Source organism: Tupaia chinensis, unplaced genomic scaffold (genome assembly GCF_000334495.1).
Source record: "Tupaia chinensis unplaced genomic scaffold, TupChi_1.0 Scaffold000545_1, whole genome shotgun sequence".
In the NCBI taxonomy this organism is placed as follows: domain Eukaryota; kingdom Metazoa; phylum Chordata; class Mammalia; order Scandentia; family Tupaiidae; genus Tupaia; species Tupaia belangeri.
Genome location: NW_006160057.1, coordinates 3,148,176 through 3,165,824, shown reverse-complemented (window position 1 = coordinate 3,165,824; position 17,649 = coordinate 3,148,176). Strand labels below are relative to the sequence as shown.

General features: G+C 42.5%; 1 protein-coding gene across 2 annotated transcripts in view; it reads left to right on the top strand.

Moving 5' to 3' along the window:
• The first annotated feature begins 8,937 nt into the window (after positions 1-8,937).
• Positions 8,938-17,649, top strand: part of ANXA13 (annexin A13) — a 57,826-nt gene continuing 49,114 nt past the window's right edge. Inside the window, exons 1-2 of one of the 2 annotated variants that reach the window (XM_006157535.3) lie at positions 8,938-9,013; positions 10,636-10,758. In XM_006157535.3, the coding sequence (XP_006157597.1) occupies positions 8,999-9,013; positions 10,636-10,758 (138 nt within the window). In that variant the 5' untranslated portion in view covers positions 8,938-8,998. The remainder of the gene's footprint in view (positions 9,014-10,635; positions 10,759-17,649) is intronic. The other variant, XM_006157537.3, reaches the window with a different exon arrangement.

Genomic DNA, 17,649 nt, shown 5'->3' with positions numbered 1-17,649 from the left:
TGGTGGCTGAGGAGAAATTTCTAAAGAATCAGCAGGAGATTTCTGAGGAGTGTCTACTTGATTAAGCCACAGTAGATATAGCCAATGAGATAAATCAGTGGGCTAAGCCACATTAGGTATAGCCAATGAGAAATCATGGATACAGCAGATTAATCATGCTAATGAGATGAGAGCAATCAGTGGGCCCAGCCAATAATCAACCCACATGATATAGGTTAAAATGAGAAATCTCACAGAATACAACTGCCAGGGCCTTTTGAGCCACTCTCTCTGTCTGCTCAGGCCAGCTTCTACCTCTCGGGAGTGTAATTTTACTTAATAAACTATCTTTTCCTTACTAAAGAAAAAGGATCAAATCTGGTCTGGCCAGACGCTGAAGGAGGGGATATGCCCACAACAGGGACTTCCTTGGGATCAGAGGAAGATTTCCACCTTAAAAGAGGGAAGAGATGAGGGCTGCGATATCTACTGGCTGACAGCTGACTCACCCAGAGATAACAGTGAAACAACCCCGATGTTGTAAAACACCACCTGGCATCCTGCCTCAGGACCACTCTTATCACCTCACCCTAAATCCCTTTCCTTTTATTTTATTTTATTTTACAATTAAAGTATGAATTTATTTTGGAACAAAAAAAAAAATTTTTTTTTTGGAGAGATTTTCGCTATAGGGTGCGTGTGTTTGCCAGACAGACAGAGAGAGACATAGAGACAGAAAGCAAGAAATCACCCCCCCCACCAGGGGGGATGGTCACGCCGCAATCCCTTCTTCTCCATTCTCCTCTCGGATCTTGGGCACACACGCATACACGCCCGGCGTGAGTTTTAAGCCACCAGGTCCGGGACACGAACCGTGGTCGACTACGTGGGAGTCCAGCAACATAGCCATTACGCTAACTGCTGGTTCCCGGAACAAAAAATTTTTGAAATTCATACATAGTTTTCCCACTACACATATTTCCATGAGCTTTTTTTTTCTGAAACATTTTGTTAATTAATTAATTTACATTCATTCCCTGAGCATCATCACAGCATACAAAATGCAATTTCCCACCCAGAATATACTGCATAGTGGCTTAATCATGCATGTTATCATCAATAATTTTCCATTTCTAGTTTATATATATATACATATATATATATTTTACCCCTATTTCTGACCCTCTGCCATTTCCCTCCCTCCTCCCACACAAGCAGTTTTAACTTGAATAAATCAAAAAAATGCTAAGGAACTTTGCTTAAAACTTCAAGCCAGTAAACAAGTTAGGATTCTGTTTAAATAGTAGGTACATGAACCTAGTGACAGTTCAAGACAGAACAAAAAATCCTTAAAACCAGAAAACAAAGCCTAGAAGAAAATCAGCAACGTTTTAGTCAAAAGTCATAAAATGCTATTTCACCAGTTCAGTCTCATGTACTTTATTATCTGCTGTTGTGGTTCTATCTTTCCGATTAAATTCTGGGATATAATATTCAACTCCAGACTTGTCCCTATGATTAAGTTGGCCATTTTCTTAGTTTTTGAACTCTTATTTCTGTGTGTCTGTATTTCATTTTATCTCATATAGCACTCCCTTGAGAACTTCTTGGAGATTTATTCTGGTGTTGGTAAATTCTCTCAGGTTTTGTTTGAGAATGTTCTTGTCTTTTCGTTTCACATGAAGGATAATCTTGCTGGGTACAGTATTCTTGGTTGAAATTGCTTTTCCCTTAACACTTTGAATATATTTGCCCATTCTTTCCTCACTTGCATTGTTTCTGATGAAAGGTCTGCTGTTAGCCTGATGGGATATCTTTTGTAAGTAACTTCATGTTTCTCTCTTGCCAATCTTAGTATCTTGTCTTTGTCTGTGGTTCTTAGAGAAGATCTTCTTGGGTTGATTCTATTTGGGGTCCTTTGTATTTCTTGTGACTGGATCTTTGAGTGCCTCTCTAGGTTTGGAAAGTTTTCTTCCAGGATTTCATGGAATAGATTATCAATGCCCTTATAAGTCTCTTCACCTTCTGGGCTACCAATTATATGGATGTTTAGACGTTTGATGGTATCTAGTATTTCTTGTATATTATTCTCATTTTGGGTGACAATTTTCTCAGTCTTCATGGTGGATTTTTCTAGGCCAGTGATTTTATCTTCTACATCTGAGATTAGATTTTCTGTATGATCTAATCTGTTTTTAATACTTTCAAGGGAGATTTTGACTTCCTGTATTATAGTCTTCATCTCTAACATGTCCATTTGATTCTTTTTTTATAGTGTGTATTTCCTCTTTTTAAATCTCTTTCCTTTAAAAGTCCCTAGCTCCTACCTTTCAGGGTCAATGTAAGTCTCCACATCTAGCCCCTTTCCTAGTAAATAAATCTGTTTTGTCCACTTTTTCTCTGAGTCTATGAGTTCTTTCAAAGCCCACAACACCCTAACAGAGTTTTCTGAAAGTGAGAATGCTGCGTAAAGACTCTTGGGTGAGAAAGACCTTAGACTGTTGAAGTGGAAGAGAAGCCAGGGTGGCTAAGAGGAGAATGGGTTTGTGCCCTGAAGTGCTCTGTGTATTCCACCCCTGCTGCAAGCCAGGATCTTCCTAAGAACACACATAATTAAACACATGATTGTTTGATTAATAGCATCTAACATATTTTCTAAAGAATTTCTATTAGTAAGAGTCTGTAGCTTTTGAGAAGACAAAATGTAAAAATAACTTAAAGCAGTTAATCACAAGAGGTTTCAATGACCTCAGGCTAATTTTGTATACTTTAGGAAGTGCTACAGAGAGGAATAACCAAAACTTAAGAGGGAACTTTAAAAGTTCATGGGTAGGGGCTAGCAGGTGGTGTGGTAGTTCAGAGCATTAACTGCAGTTCAAGACCCAGACCTGGTGGTTTGCTTTCTCACTTTCCTTCTGTCTGTCTATCTGTCTCTCTCTCTTGCACTCTGGTCAAATTTAAATAAATAAAATAATTCCTTTTTAAAAAGTTCATGGATAAAGGAATTAAAATAAGTTTACTTTGGTGTAAAAAATTTTGAAATCCATGCTTAGTGTTATATGCACTTTTTTTTTGAGAGATTTTCACTATAGGGTGCGTATGCTCACCAGACAGACAGAGACATTAGAGACAGAAAGCGAGAAATTTTTGAAATCCATGCTTATTTTTATATGCACTTTTTTTTTTTGAGAGATTTTCACTATAGGGCGGCGCATGCTCACCAGACAGACAGAGACATTAGAGACAGAAAGCGAGAAATCAGCCCCCAGGGGGGATGGTCATGCCGCAATCCCTTCTCCTCCATTCTCCTCTCGGGATCTTGGGCACACACGCACACGCACCTGGCATGAGTTTTAAGCCACTGGGTCCGGGACATGAACCGTAGTCGACTACGTGGGAGTCCAGCGACATAGCCATTACGCTAACTGCTGGTTCCCTGCACTTTCATGTTTTTAATATGTATTTTCCATGAACTTTTCAAAGACATCCCCCCACCCCCCTGTACTACAGTCTGATCCCACCAGATTTTCTACTAACTAGCTGGCTATTGCTGAGTAAGCCTGTTAGTTTCTCTGGACCTGAGTTTCCTAATGTGTAGAGTGAAAGCACTGGTCTAAGTGATTTGTTTCTTCCAAATCTGCCAGTCCACTTACACATCTTGTGTCTTCCATACCTTTCCAGTGTTATGATGAAGCTCATAGTATTGCAACTATCAGATTTTACTGGTTTTTAATGCCTAGGAGCACTGCAGAAGTTCCTACGCTCTTGGCCTGCAGATAGAGCCCTGCATAGAAGGAAGGTGGGAGAGAGAGGGAGTTTCCTGACAAGTGTTTTTAAAAGGGAAAGGGCACTGTTGGCTTTGGGTTGGTCAATTGTGTGAGACTGTCCCCTGGCAGCAGGACGTTTATTATCCCTGGGCTCCATGCCACCCACTACCCACCAGTCATTCTGGCAACCCCACGCATTGCCACAAGTTCTCCCTGGGGGAAACACCATCCCTTTGAGAATCACCCAAACCCAAGAGGTGCAAATAAATATGCCCAGTGTAGGAGAGGAAAATAATCACATAGCACAGAGTCCGGTGTGTGTGTGTGTGTGTGTGTGTGTGTGTGTGTGTGTGTGTGTGTGAAAACTGATATAGAGCTCTTCAAGGAGGTAACACTCATTTATATTTATAATCCCTAAATATTTATAACGATTCCAAAACAACAACAACAACAAAACTTTCCCATTGCTCTTCTGGTCCTCTCACTTCCCCAGATCTTGTTCCCTCATTCTTCTTTCCCAGACAGTTCTTCTCCTTCTATCCTCTGGCCTTTCAACCAGCGATCCTCCTAGAAATGACCTGAAGTCACAGGAATGTCCCTTCCTTTCCCATTGCTGTTATGCTGGGAACCATGTCGGCCACCTTCCTAAGTACCCAGCCATGAGGAAAAGGAGAAAGGAGGAGATGACACTGAGAATAGTTCCCTTTCAGTTGAATCAAACTTTATTATGGGCACATCTGAATAATCAAGGGGTGTCCACAGTGATGGTGATCTAAAAGGTAAAGGTATGTCTGCTTCTACTGTGGCCCGTCAGCTTTCTATCTTTCACCTCCCTGGAGCCATGGACTCTATCTCCTCTTCAGGCACTTCCTGTGCTCAGTAGCTCAGCACCTTTGAACAGAAGGTGTCTCCACAAAGGGCACTGCACGTCACACTGCCTGCTCTTCATGACCTTTGCACTCCAAGAGGCAGAGGCAGAAACGGAGGAAGGGAGGGAAAGATCTCTGACTGGGAGTTCCCAGCACGGTTAGTGACGCAGAAGTCGGTTCCAAAGCCAGAGAAGAGGTGGGGCAGGAACAGGGCATGACCCTGGGAAGTCTGGGACTAGCAGAACGAGGCAGCAGACTATAATGTAGAAATTAGACACTAAAGAAAAAATAATAACAAATGCTCAAAGCATTGGTTGGTAACTTAACGCCTGCTTGTCTTTTCCCCCATTCCATCTTCAATTCCTGGAGGAAAGAGATCTTGCCTCCCTTGATCCTGTATCTGAGTCCTGCCCAGCACCAATCTCCAGTCTCTTCTGCCATCTTTTATTTTCTCCAGCTGGCAAAGCTCTTTTCTATTTTTTTCACTCAGTATCATTATTTTTTTTAGAGGTTTTTGCTATAGTGCGCATGCACTCACCAGAAAGACAGAGACAGAGAGACAGAAAGCAAGAAATCACCCCCCCCAGGGGGGATGGCCACACCACAATCCCTTCTCCTCCATTTTCCTCTCGGGATCTTGGGCATGCACGCACACGTGCCCAGCATGAGTTTAAGACACCAGGTCCGGGACTCGAACCATGGTCAACTACATGGGAGTCCAGCGACATAGCCATTACGCCAACTACTGGTACCTCATTCAGTATGTTTGATTCAACATTTACTGTGACTTTTCCCAAAGGCAATGGTTATCTTTTGTTGCACCTTTAAAACATCACATATGGACCTTAGAAATCACCTGGAATTTTACTTATGGAGCCGGAAAACTCTTATTCACAAGATCTTATTCACAAGTCTGCTGCAAATGTTCCTTCTTCAGAGATATAGTTACTGCCCCCAAATTTTCAGATAACCTTATGGTGGCTTGCTGACTCAAAGCAGCTGAATTTGGAAAAAGTTCCATATTGTTTCCTTCAGGGATCAACTCTTATTTCTGAATTGCGGTTTAAGGATTTACAGTCATGTTCACATTGCTAAGGTTTTTCTCTAAGGTAAGTTCTTTGATGTACGGTGAGTTCTGAATTCTGGTAAAAAAGTTTCCTTAACTTTTTTTTACATTTCTAAGAGCTCTGATCTGTGAGTTCTGTGGTACACAGTAAGATCTGGGAAATGTAGTAAAATGTTCTGCAAGAAGTCACAACCTGGGGGACCAGCAGTTGGCATAATGACTATGTCGCTGGACTCCCACGTAGTCGACCACAGATCGAGTCTCGGACCCGGTGGCTTAAACTCACGCCGGGCACGTGTGCGTGCGTGCCCAAGATCCTGCGAGGAGAATGGAGGAGAAGGGATCGCAGCGTGGCCATCCCTCCTGGGGGGCAATTTCTTGCTTTCTGTCTCTCTGTCTGTCTCTGTCTTTCTGGCGATCGCAGGCACCCTGTAGGAAAAACCTCTCAAAAAAAAAAAGTCACAACTTGTAACCAGCAGGTGGCATACTGGTCACATCACTGGACTTCCACGTAGTCGACCATGGATCGAGTCCTGGACCTAAAGCTCATGCCGGGCGTGTTTGTGTGCATGCCCCAAATCCTGAGAGAACACAGGAGAAGGGATTGTGTTGTGGCCATCCCCCCGGGGGTGATTTCTTGCTTTCATCTGTCTCTATGGCAAGCACACATGCCCCATAGCAAAAAATCTCTCTTCAAAAAAAAGAGAGAGAGAGAACTCTTTCTATTTTGAAGCTTAGCATAAACTAAGGACATTCTGTCTGGAACACTCTCTTTTCAAATAATGGACTCTCTCATCCTTTAATTCACAGCTGAAATGTTAGCTCCTTAAACGTTAGAGCTTTATCTCCATTTATAGACACACACACACACACACACACACACACACACAGGTTAGTCTCTTGTAACATCCTGTTTATCTTCTTTATAGCCCCTATGACAATTTGTAATTATTATTTGTTTGTTCCTTATATAGAAATTCATTCTAGGGGGAAGTTCTAGAAGAAAATACATATCCACCTTGCTCACTCACTATTTAGTCCCACAATTAGCGCATGCAAGGCACTGAATAAAACTTAAAAGAAGAAAAAAAGTAATACATACAATCAAGGTTTAGTAAAACAATATAGAATTTTAATTCTATGTTATACATAAATTTATCATACAATAAAGGTGGCATCTTGGGATAGTAAAGGAAAGCCAAATGACGCAATATCTACGACTGACTGAATAACTAAAACTAAGCTGAAGTCTTTCCTTCCTTAATCTATAGCAAAATTAATTCCAAGTGGATCAAAAATGTAACCTTGAAAAAAATGAAGCTGTTAAAAGAACTTGAAGAAAATAAACAAGAACATTTAAGCATCTTACTGCAGAAAATTGTTTTCTAAGCAAGTCAAAGAAAAACAAATTGATATATTTGAATACATAAAAAATTAACATTTTCTTCACACACATACACACTTAAAACAGAAATAGAAACAAAAGACGAACAACTAACTTAGAAAAAATGTGTTACACTTGATTAATGCCTAGATTTTATAATATAAAGTGTTCACAAATAAAAATGAAAGAAAAATAGGACCAGCTCCATGGCACAGTGGAAGAACACTGCTCTAGAGAAGTCAGATCCCACCTGGCGATTGAGGTGAATCTTCAACCTGTCTGGGCTTGCATGTGAGTGCCCAGATCTGACAGGCTGGAGGCCTGGAGGAAGGGGATCATAGTATGACCAGACTCTGAAAGGTGCTCCTCTGAAAGGTACTCCTCTCTTCCTCTCTCTCTCTCTCTCTCTCTCATGTGTGTATACGCTGGCCTATCATGAATAGAGAAAACAAAAATTAAAGAATAGACGTGAACAACTAAAACCACAGAAAATTTCACAAAAAAAGTAGGATATACAATTTTAAGGCTAGTGAATGAAATGTAAATTAAATAATCATTTTTGAAATTGGCAGCAATGGGGCCAGTTGGTGGCCATGATGGTTAAGATGGCTGGATCCCACATGGCTGACTACTCAATCAAAATCCCGGACCCAGAGACTTGAAAAACATGCTGGGTGCTTGCGTGTGTGTGTCCAAAATCCCTAGAGGAGAATGAAGAAGGGATTATGGCATGGTCATCCCCCTCGGGGTATGCTTTCTCACTTCCCCTCTCTCTCTGGCAAGTGCACACTCCCTATTACAAATTTTAAAAGAAAGAGAGAGAGAGAGGGAGGGCGGGCGGAATGCAGGCAGGCAAAATTTAAAACATGTGATATTGTTTGTGGTAGCCAGTATGTGGGGAGATGAGCACCACCAGATTGTTGTAGGGAGGTATTATGCTTTTTGTCTTTTGAAGGTAAGCCTCACAGACCATCTAGCTTTCGGTGGTCCAGCATTTTATATCTGTATGGAGGACAACTTGGCGACATCTGTCAGAATTTTAAATGCATATACTTTTTTGGGCTGGAAGTTTTATTCTGTACAAACGCATATACGTACACATAGCAAAGGTGTATATAGGAAGATATACATGCAAAAGATCAAAAACAACTTCCGTGGGCCATCAGTGGTTTGGTCCATACCTATGAAGGATTACCATGAGACCTCTGGGGGGAAACGTGCTGAGATCACGTATCTCTATAGTATATAAAACATACAAGGCATGGAACAGGATTTGCACAAACCTAGCTGTTAAGGAAAAAGGCAGACAGATAAAGAGAGAGACAGGTAAATAGAGAGATGAAAGACATGGCTGTTAGGCATAGACCATTTCTACAAGGACTCACAGGAAACCTCAGGGCACCTTTTAGTATCGTTAACAACAACAACAAAAAAATCTGCCCAGATTACTCTTTATATTTAAAAACCAATTCATTGTAAAAATGACAATCTGTATAACACAGTGTAACCTTCCAAAAAATCCTCTATAATAATAATAGTGATGTTAGTAAACAAGAATTTTGGTTAATGTTTTTCTTATTAAAAGATATAAAGTATATAACGAACACTCAAAATACAAAAGAATCATTCAAGTAAAGCAGGTAAACTCTTTAGTTAAGACTCAGTTACTCAACTTAAAAAGCCTACAATGTGTTTATTGTTTATTTATTTAAATATTTTACTTGAAAAGACCAGCCAGGGCAGCTTAGGCAGTTTAAGCTAGCTGGTCACTATCTACTCCCTACCCATCCCCAACAACGTATTCAAATTCAATACCAAAAGTTACTTATTAAACTCCAGAGATAGTATACCCTGGGAAAGCCATTATAAACTTTGCCTGCAGGAGGACTGATCCCTTCATGAAATACAGAACAACCACCTTAGAAAAGCGAAAATGGGAAATCGTCATGTAAGTATTCACGCCTTTTGAGACCAATTTTCGTTTCAGTTAGCATGTGGAGAAATTTCAACTAGGAAATCATGAGCGATGCTTTTATACTTTGTCACCCTTCATTGCTGGTTTTAACTACAGCGCATACCATTGCTTTTATTAACATATATTCATGATATGTTTTTCCCCTTTGGCCAAAAATCTCTTAAGAGGAGTTAAAGAGAAGTGTCTAAAATAAGGCAATAAATAGTGGCTTGGAGAGAGTGATGAATCTGTGGACTGTATGAATAAGCTGTTAGTCTCTAGCAAAATGGCAGGGTACAACATTTCATAGACTATACCTATCAGAGTTTTGTAGGAAAGACGGGTTAGTGTTGCAAATAGCGGTAGCCCAAGGTTAAATTACTCTTGTAGGGCCGTATGACTTGGATGGAAAGATGAAAATAACCCAGTATTATTCCTAAACAGCATCCAACATCTAGATATTTGCAGAGATTCGTGGAATGGACTAATTATTTTGCTTTTCTTTTGAAACATCTGCCCTCATGAATATGAATTGTTCAGGATTTAAAATGGACTAAAGCATTTCTGGGTTGGCACCAGCTACACACAAGACAGATCAGAGTTGAGTCTTGATTTTCTTTTTCTTACTTGAAAAACATATATCTAAACGATTCCAATAAGACTTTTAATAAGGTTCTGTGTACCTACTGTTGCTTCCCATAGCAAGAATGCCATCCTGGCATGTACGCTAGGAGTAATGACAACAGAACGTCAAAAATGCCTGCAATTTTATCATAGTTTTCCTTTGCTATATATTAAAGCTATACTCAGATGTTTACAAATATACATGTGATTTTTTTTGGAAAGGTGTTATCTTTTTTTTAAGTTAGCTATACATAGCATTTTTACACTAGCTAAGAATACAAGCCAAGCATTCGGTGTATTTTCCACAGAAACTGAAACCTACTTTTATTTTTCTTTTGGTTAGAAGATGTATGTGCTCTCCAGAAAGAGACAGAAAGAGAGGACATGAGAGAGAACCCTATGGGGAGTGGTCAGGACCCAATCCCTTTTCTTCCATTTCTCCCCTCCTTTGAGATTCAGATTTTGGGCGTGTACACACACACACCAGGTTTCTCTGGCTGCCAGGAGTCCAGGAATCTAACCAAAGGGTTAGCCATGTAAGATCCAGCTGCCTTAACCATCAGGCCACAGAGCTGGCCTGATACCTACTTTTAAAATATCTCCCATAGGGGGCCAGTAGGTGGCGTGGTGGTCAAGGTGCTGAACTCCCACATGGCCAACCAGGGTTCAAGTTCCAAACTTGGAGGGTTGAAAATCACGCCCAGGCACTGTGTGTGTGCGCAACCCAGATCCCAAGAGGAGAATGGAGGAGAAAGGATTGCAGTGTGGCCATGCCCTTGGGGGATGATTTCTCACCACCATCTCCCCTTTCTCTCCTGAACACACACACCCTATGGCAAAAACCTTTAAAAAAATGCTTCCGATGATGCAGATGACTCAGGAGTAATAACTGGCCCTGCATTAGCACCTTAGGAGGCCAGTTTGCCCTTTGAAACAGCAAGCCTTGGAGAGTGGATCAGCCTGTTTATGTATCTCTTTTTTTGAATCCTCAGAGCCAGTCTTACTCCCTCTCAGAAGGCAGTCAACAGTTGCCCAAAGGGGACACCCAGGTCTCAGCAGCCGTGCAACCTCTCAGCCACCCACCAGGGAATGGAGAGCCAGAGGCCCCACAGCCCGTAAGCATTTGATTTTCCCCCCAATCATAGTTACGGTGAGGCCGCCTCACCAACCCGATATTTTTCATCCCTGGCCTGTCAGATTGAACCCAACAAACTTTTCCAGCCTGCACATTGCACCATTAAGCATGACTTCCAAGCCAGGAATTTTTTTTTTTTTCTGGAAAATGTGACAATATTTACAGCTACTGTAAATATTAATCTTTTAGCAGCTGGGTTTATGTTTCCAATGGTGTCCCGTTAACAGCCCCCTAGAACCAAGTACATGAGATACCCTTTGGCCACGATGAAATTTCAGAAAGTAAAAAAGCAAATTAACCTGCCTACAAGGATGCGTGTATTCCAAAAGAGTACATGCAAAACGTTCTCAGGGCACCAAAACTTGCCCTCTTAAAGGCCTCAATTATTTGCATTATAAAGTTACTTGAATATGCATAAACTTAAAACTAGAATGCTTAGGGAACCAGCAGTTAGCGTAATGGCTATGTCACTGGACTCCCACGTAGTCGACCGCGGTTCGTGTCCCGGACCCGGTGGCTTAAAACTCACGCCGGGCACGTGTGCGTGCGTGCCCAAGATCCCGAGAGGAGAATGGAGGAGAAGGGATTGTGGCATGACCATCCCCCCTGGGGGGTGATTTCTCGCTTTCTGTCTCTATGTCTCTCTCTGTCTGTCTGGCGAGCGCACGCGCCCTATAGCGAAAAACCTCTCAAAAAAAAAAAAAACTAGAATGCTTAATACTTTTGAAGTAACTACATAATCCAAATAAATTTAAAAATTAAATACCAACAAAATGCAAATCAGCAATATTTAAATGTATGCTTTCATTTAATGTAAACAACGTTATTTAGTTGAGACGAAATCGCTATACCCAATGGAAGATAGTCTTGATTGCCATAATGGTGAATTTGTTTGAGTCTTAGCAAGTCATGTGACTTCTTAGCTCTTCTATCATATTTCTCTACTTGATCTACGGAGAAACTTTCATTTGTAAGGCTCCTTATACTACCTTTGGGCCTCCTCTTAGCCCAAACACATGATTTTTCAATTATTCCTCCTTCTGTCTATGTTCTTTTCTGGAGAGGTTTTTTTGCTGTAGGGCGTGTGCACTTGCCAGAGAGACAGAGAGAGACAGAGAGACAGAAAGCAAGAAATCATCCCTCAGGGGGGATGGCCACGCCACAATCCCTTCTCCTCCATTCTCCTCTTGAGATCTTGGGCACGTACACACACGTGCCCAGCGTGAGTTTAAACCACCAGGTTCGGGACTCGAACCGTAGTCGACTACATGGAAATCCAGCAACATAGCCATTACGCCAACTGCTGATCCCTTGTCTATCTATCTATTCTTTTATCTTTAGCCTGCAACAATGGCTGTGTGACTGTTTAGCATATAAAGCATCTATATGTACAAACTGGGTCATGGGCCAGCACTGGGTCTCATCCTGATGATTTAATGTACTTTATATTAATTTTAAGTTATTACTAGTATCAAATATATGATTTTAAAGATCTCCTTAAAAAGTTTTGAATCTCCAAGAATATGTTTAACATTAGGGTCTACAGATCACTATTTGACAAATACTGTTGTAATTCCAGGAGAATACTGGCTAGGAAATAGCATTTTCCAAAAGTATTGGGACCAGAATTGTAGCCAATCCTGAACTTTTATTTATTTACTTTTATTTATTTCATGACTTCTCCCATGTTTTCCCCCTTCATTAATGATTTCTTAAAAATTCAGAAGACGGGGAACCAGCAGTTAGCGTAATGGCTATGTCGCTGGACTCCCACATAGTCGACTACAGTTTGCGTCCCAGACCTGGTGGCTTAAAACTCACGCCGGGCGCGTGTGCGTGCGTGCCCAAGATCCCGAGAGGAGAATGAAAGAGAAAGGATTGCGGTGTGACCATCCCCACTGGGGGGTGACTTCTCGCTTTCTGTCTCTATGTCTCTGTCTTTCTGGTGAGCGCATGTGCCCTATAGAGAAAATCCTCTCCAAAAAAAAAAAAAAATCAGAAGACTTAATGTTTGGGACTAACTTACTGGGAACGGCAATAACAGAGACAGTTGGAACCATCTGCTTAATCACACCACATACAAAGATTTCCTTAGCCTAAAGGTTATCTCCTTGCACTCAATAAGTTTCGAAGGTAGGGTGAGCACAGACAGAAAAGCAAGACCTCCAAAGAATATGCTTCATTTAGCTAGATAGCACTTCAGATCTATTCTAATGTATGGATTCTTTTCAAGAGAATCTCTGTCTAGCAGGAAAAAAGAGAAGAGCATTGAAATTACTTTCTCATAAGAGAGGACTGTAAATACAGGCAGAAGAGGGAGTAAGTTTTGGGGAAACCCATGGAAAATGGATGGAAATGATCATAAACTCAAAAGAAGCAATGATTTCTGAAAAATTATTCACAGGGCTAATGAACAGGCCCTAGAATGAATCACATACAGCCTTGCTACTCCAAGTGCGGTCCCTGGACTAGGACCTGCTTCCATGTTGCCGGGCACTTGTTAAAAAAGCAGAATTTTGAGGGAGGGACCAGCAGACGGCATAATAGTTACATCGCTGGACTCCCATGTAGTCGACTGTGGTTCGAGTTGACCCAGCAGCCTAAAACTCACGCCAGGCAGATATGCATGCATACCCAAAATCTGACAGGAGAATGGAGGAGAAGGGACTGTGGCATAGCCGTCCCCCCTGGGGGGTGATTTTTTGCTTTCTGTCTCTGTCTCTCCTGAGAGTACACACATACCCTATAGCAAAAATCTGCCTCTTAAAAAAAAATGCAGACTTTTTGGCTGCCCAGAAGTGTTAAATCACAGTCTGCATTTTAACAGATCCTCAGGTGATCCGTGAGTACATTAAAGTCTGAGAGGCACTGGACTGGGGGACAAGTCCTCCAACTTGCTAGCGTACTAGAATTGCTTGGGGAGTTCTAAAAACCACTGATTCCTGGGTTCTGTTCCCAGTGAGTCTGAATGAATTGGTCTGGTGTTGTCCTAAGCATAAGGATTTGTAAGTGCTTCCCAGGGGCATTCTGATGTGCAGCAGAGTTTGAGAAACACCACCGAACCAGAACTATCATGAACCTTCTAAGAATAGCTCTGCACACCGCTGACAAAAACAGCTGTCACTGAGTGTGCCTGTAAATGAAACCCAACTCGTAAAAGCTAGAACATCTGTTCAGAGAGCTGTCACGGTGTTTGTGAACATGCCAAGCTTATGCCTTGCTTATGCCAATATTTAGCCAACATAAACATTGTCTAAAATGGAGAACAGCTTGGGATTCATGACCAGCAACACCAGGCAAGCTCAGGTGAAACTGCACCCGAGACGCTTGGGAGCTGGAGACAGGTGAGGTATAAGTTCAGACTCCTGAGAAAAAATGGGAGGCTTTGGTTGTAGGTAAAAATGGGACTGGGAATTTAGTATAAAAGGAAGTATAGGAGGGATCAGCAGATGGCATAGCAGTTATGTCGCTGGACTCCCATGTAGTCAATCATGGTTTGAGTCCCGGACCCAGCAGCTTAAAACTCACACTGGACGTGTGTGTATGCATGCCCAAGATCCCAAGAGGAGAATGGATAAGGGATTTCAGTGTGGCCATCCTCCCAGGGGAAAATTTCTTGCTTTCTGTCTCTCTGGCAAGCACATGCGCCCTATAGCAAAAATATATCTCTCTCTCTCAAAAAAATAGAAGGAAGCATAGTCTTACTTTTTTAAGAATTACTTTATGTAACTTTAGGTATTTACTTTAATCTGACCAGAGAGGGACACAGAGAGAGAGAGAACGAGGGAAGGTGAGAAAGCAAGCCGCCAGGTCCAGGACACGAACCGTGGTCAGCCATGTGGGAGTCTAGCACTCTTAACCACCATGCCACCTGTCGACCCCAAGGAAGCACAGTCTTAAGCAAGAATATGCATTTGACTGTAATCCCAAACCCAAAAGAACCACAGTGAGCCCTGAGAAACTCTCTAGCATGTGTAGTCATGCCTCCCTTATCAGGACATCTTTTGGGACACCACCATGAGTAAAAGGGGAAACACAAAGGACTTCTGATGTCCAGACATGCCCTGCACTTCCGCCCACCCTCTTCCTTTCAAGACAAGTCTCCCATTCAAAGTCTAGCTGTATTTCAGACACAATTACATAATCTTGGCTCTTGGGGGATTTTCTTGTTTATAGTAGATAAAAAGCAGCTTATGGCAGATGCGGAATGGTAAGAACACTGCCAGGAACATGCACATGCAAACTGAGACACTGATGCAAGAATCCCAAAGCCCTGGCAGCCTGGAGCACTTAGCATGGGGCGGAATCGTGTCCAGCCCTGCGGTTCTTGCTGCCTGCATGAACCTCTGCTCTGCAGCACAGCCACAAGTGACGGGGCAACTCCCAGGCATAATGGGAACAACTGGAGATTTAAATGTGACTTCTGACCGGCATCGTCGGCCTGCAGAGATGCCCGGATGGTGGCATCGAAAGCCTACTTAGCGCCACACCCCATCCCCAGTCTCTCCGCCCAGTGCAACCCAGAGACCTGCCCCCTTCTGCTCCTTCTGCATTGTGAAAAGGCAGCTGAGAAAAGAATCCTTTGCTAGCACAGAGGAAGGACACTCTTCTCATCTTTGCAATCGATCTTTCAATTCCAATTCAGTTCAACATATTTTTTTACAGAAACTACCATGAGCCAGGTACTGTTTGAGGCTCTATGGATAAAAAGTAGAATAAGACTAAAGACCACAGTTCATGCATTCAATAGCTCACAGTCTAGGGAGGGAGGCAAATAAATATAAGATCTGTGATGGATTGGCCAACAGAATCTGCCCCTTGTAACCGAGTTCAGACATAGGACACTGGAGGGAGTGAGTCTGCACTGGAGAAAGGGGTAGACGCATGGGCCAGTTGGTGGTGTGGTGGTTAAAGCAGCTTGATTCCACATGACTGACTGTTTGGTTCAAGTCCTGGGACTTGACAGCTTGAAAAACAGTCCAGGGATGTGTGTGTGCGGGCCCAGAATTCTGAGAGGAGAATGAAGAGGGATTGCGGCAAGGCCAGCCCCCAGGAGGGCTGCTTTCTCTCTCTCTTTTTCTCTCTCCTCACTCCTTCTCTTTCTCTCCTCCCTTCCCCAGTGAGTTCACATGCCTTCTGGCAAATTCAAAATAAAAAGTGGGAAAAGGGTATTTGGCATTGCAGGGACAGGTGGGGAAAGGGAACAGAGGAGCAGTGTATTTGCAGAGCTACAAGGAGAGGAGGTGTCGGCCCGCCTGCAGAGCCCTTGGCCCACCATATTGCAGTTGCCCGAGACTGGCTCTCCACTCCCCTCGGCAGTGGGCCTCACAGGTCTCAGCAGGTCATTTCTCTAACCCTTGGACTTGACATGTGAGGGGCACTTCGTAAATTTTCTTGATGGAAAGATAAATGAATGGGGGACAGTGACGGGAGGCAAGGTGAAACAGGTGCACCTGAGGAAGACCCAGAGATCCTTGTGAGCTCCACCAGGTGTCTATTGGTTTCCTGGGGCTGCCATGCCATGTGCCACAAACCGAGTGAAATTTTTTGTTTGATTAGTTTTGTTTTGTTTTTAGTTTACTCTAGGGTGTGTGCGCTCACAGAGAAAGTCAGAGGGGGCAGGGGAATGAGAAAGCACCCCCCCCCACCCCGTGGGAATGGTTACTCCAGAATCCTTTCTCCTCCATTCTCTTCTTGGAATTTTGGGCACACACACACACACAGGCCTGACATGTTTTCCAAGCTGCTGGGTCTAGGGCTTGAACCACACAGTCAGCTACCTTAAGCTGCCATTCCCTCTAGTCACCTTAACCACCATGCCATCAGCTGGCCTGGTGGTTTAAACTGAGTGGTTTAATACAGCAGACATCATTCTCTCAAAGGTCTGAGGCCCAGGAGTTGGAAATCAAGATGCCTACAGGGCCACTGATGTCAGGCCTCCTCTGAAGGCGCCACGGAAATATACATTCTTGCCTCTTCCAGCTTCTAGTGGCTATAAGCATTCCTTGGCGTGTGGAAGTGTAGCCCTGATCTCCATCTTCATGTGACCTTCTCCTCTGTGTGTCTCTATGTTCTCTCTCTCTCTCTCTTTTTAGGTTTTTGCCTTAGGGTATGTGTGCTCGCCAGAGAGAAAGAGACAGAGACAGTGAGAGGAAACTTGAGAAATCATCTCCAAGAAGGGATGGCCACACCACAATCCCTTCTCCTCCATTCTCCTTCTGGGAACTTGGGCACGCACGCACACATGCCCAGCTTGAGTTTCAAGCCACCAGGTCTGGGACTCGAACCACAGTTAGCCATGTAGGAACCCAGAGGCAACCACTAAGCCATCTGTTAGCCACGAATGTAGGGTCTACTCTAAAACCAGGATGATCTCATTTCTTGATCCTTAACTTATTACATCTGCAAAGACTACTTCTGAACTAGGCAGATTCTGAAGCTACGGCGAGACAAGATTCTGAGAGAGACATGAATAGATCCACAAATGCCTTAGCCTAGCAGTGGTTGTTAAGCGCTAGCACAGCAGAGTCCCTTGGAGGGCTTATTTAAACAGAGAGCTGTGCCTGCCCCCTGAGCATGGTTATATTTGATTCTTTTTTTTTTTTTTTTTGTAGTTTTAGCATTATTTTATTTATCATTTTAAAAATTACACATAATTGTTTTAGATTATTTGAAAACTTCAAAGTTATATATGCAAAATTAAAAATCTTAATCTTAATCATTGAAATGAACCATGATTAACATTTTTTAAATGCTGCCTTTTTGTCAGTTTATATCCATGTTCACACCGAAATAGTTTTGTTTCATTTTACTTTTTAAAGTATAAAATCACTGGCTTTGATTTTTTTTTTTTTACCATCACAACACACCA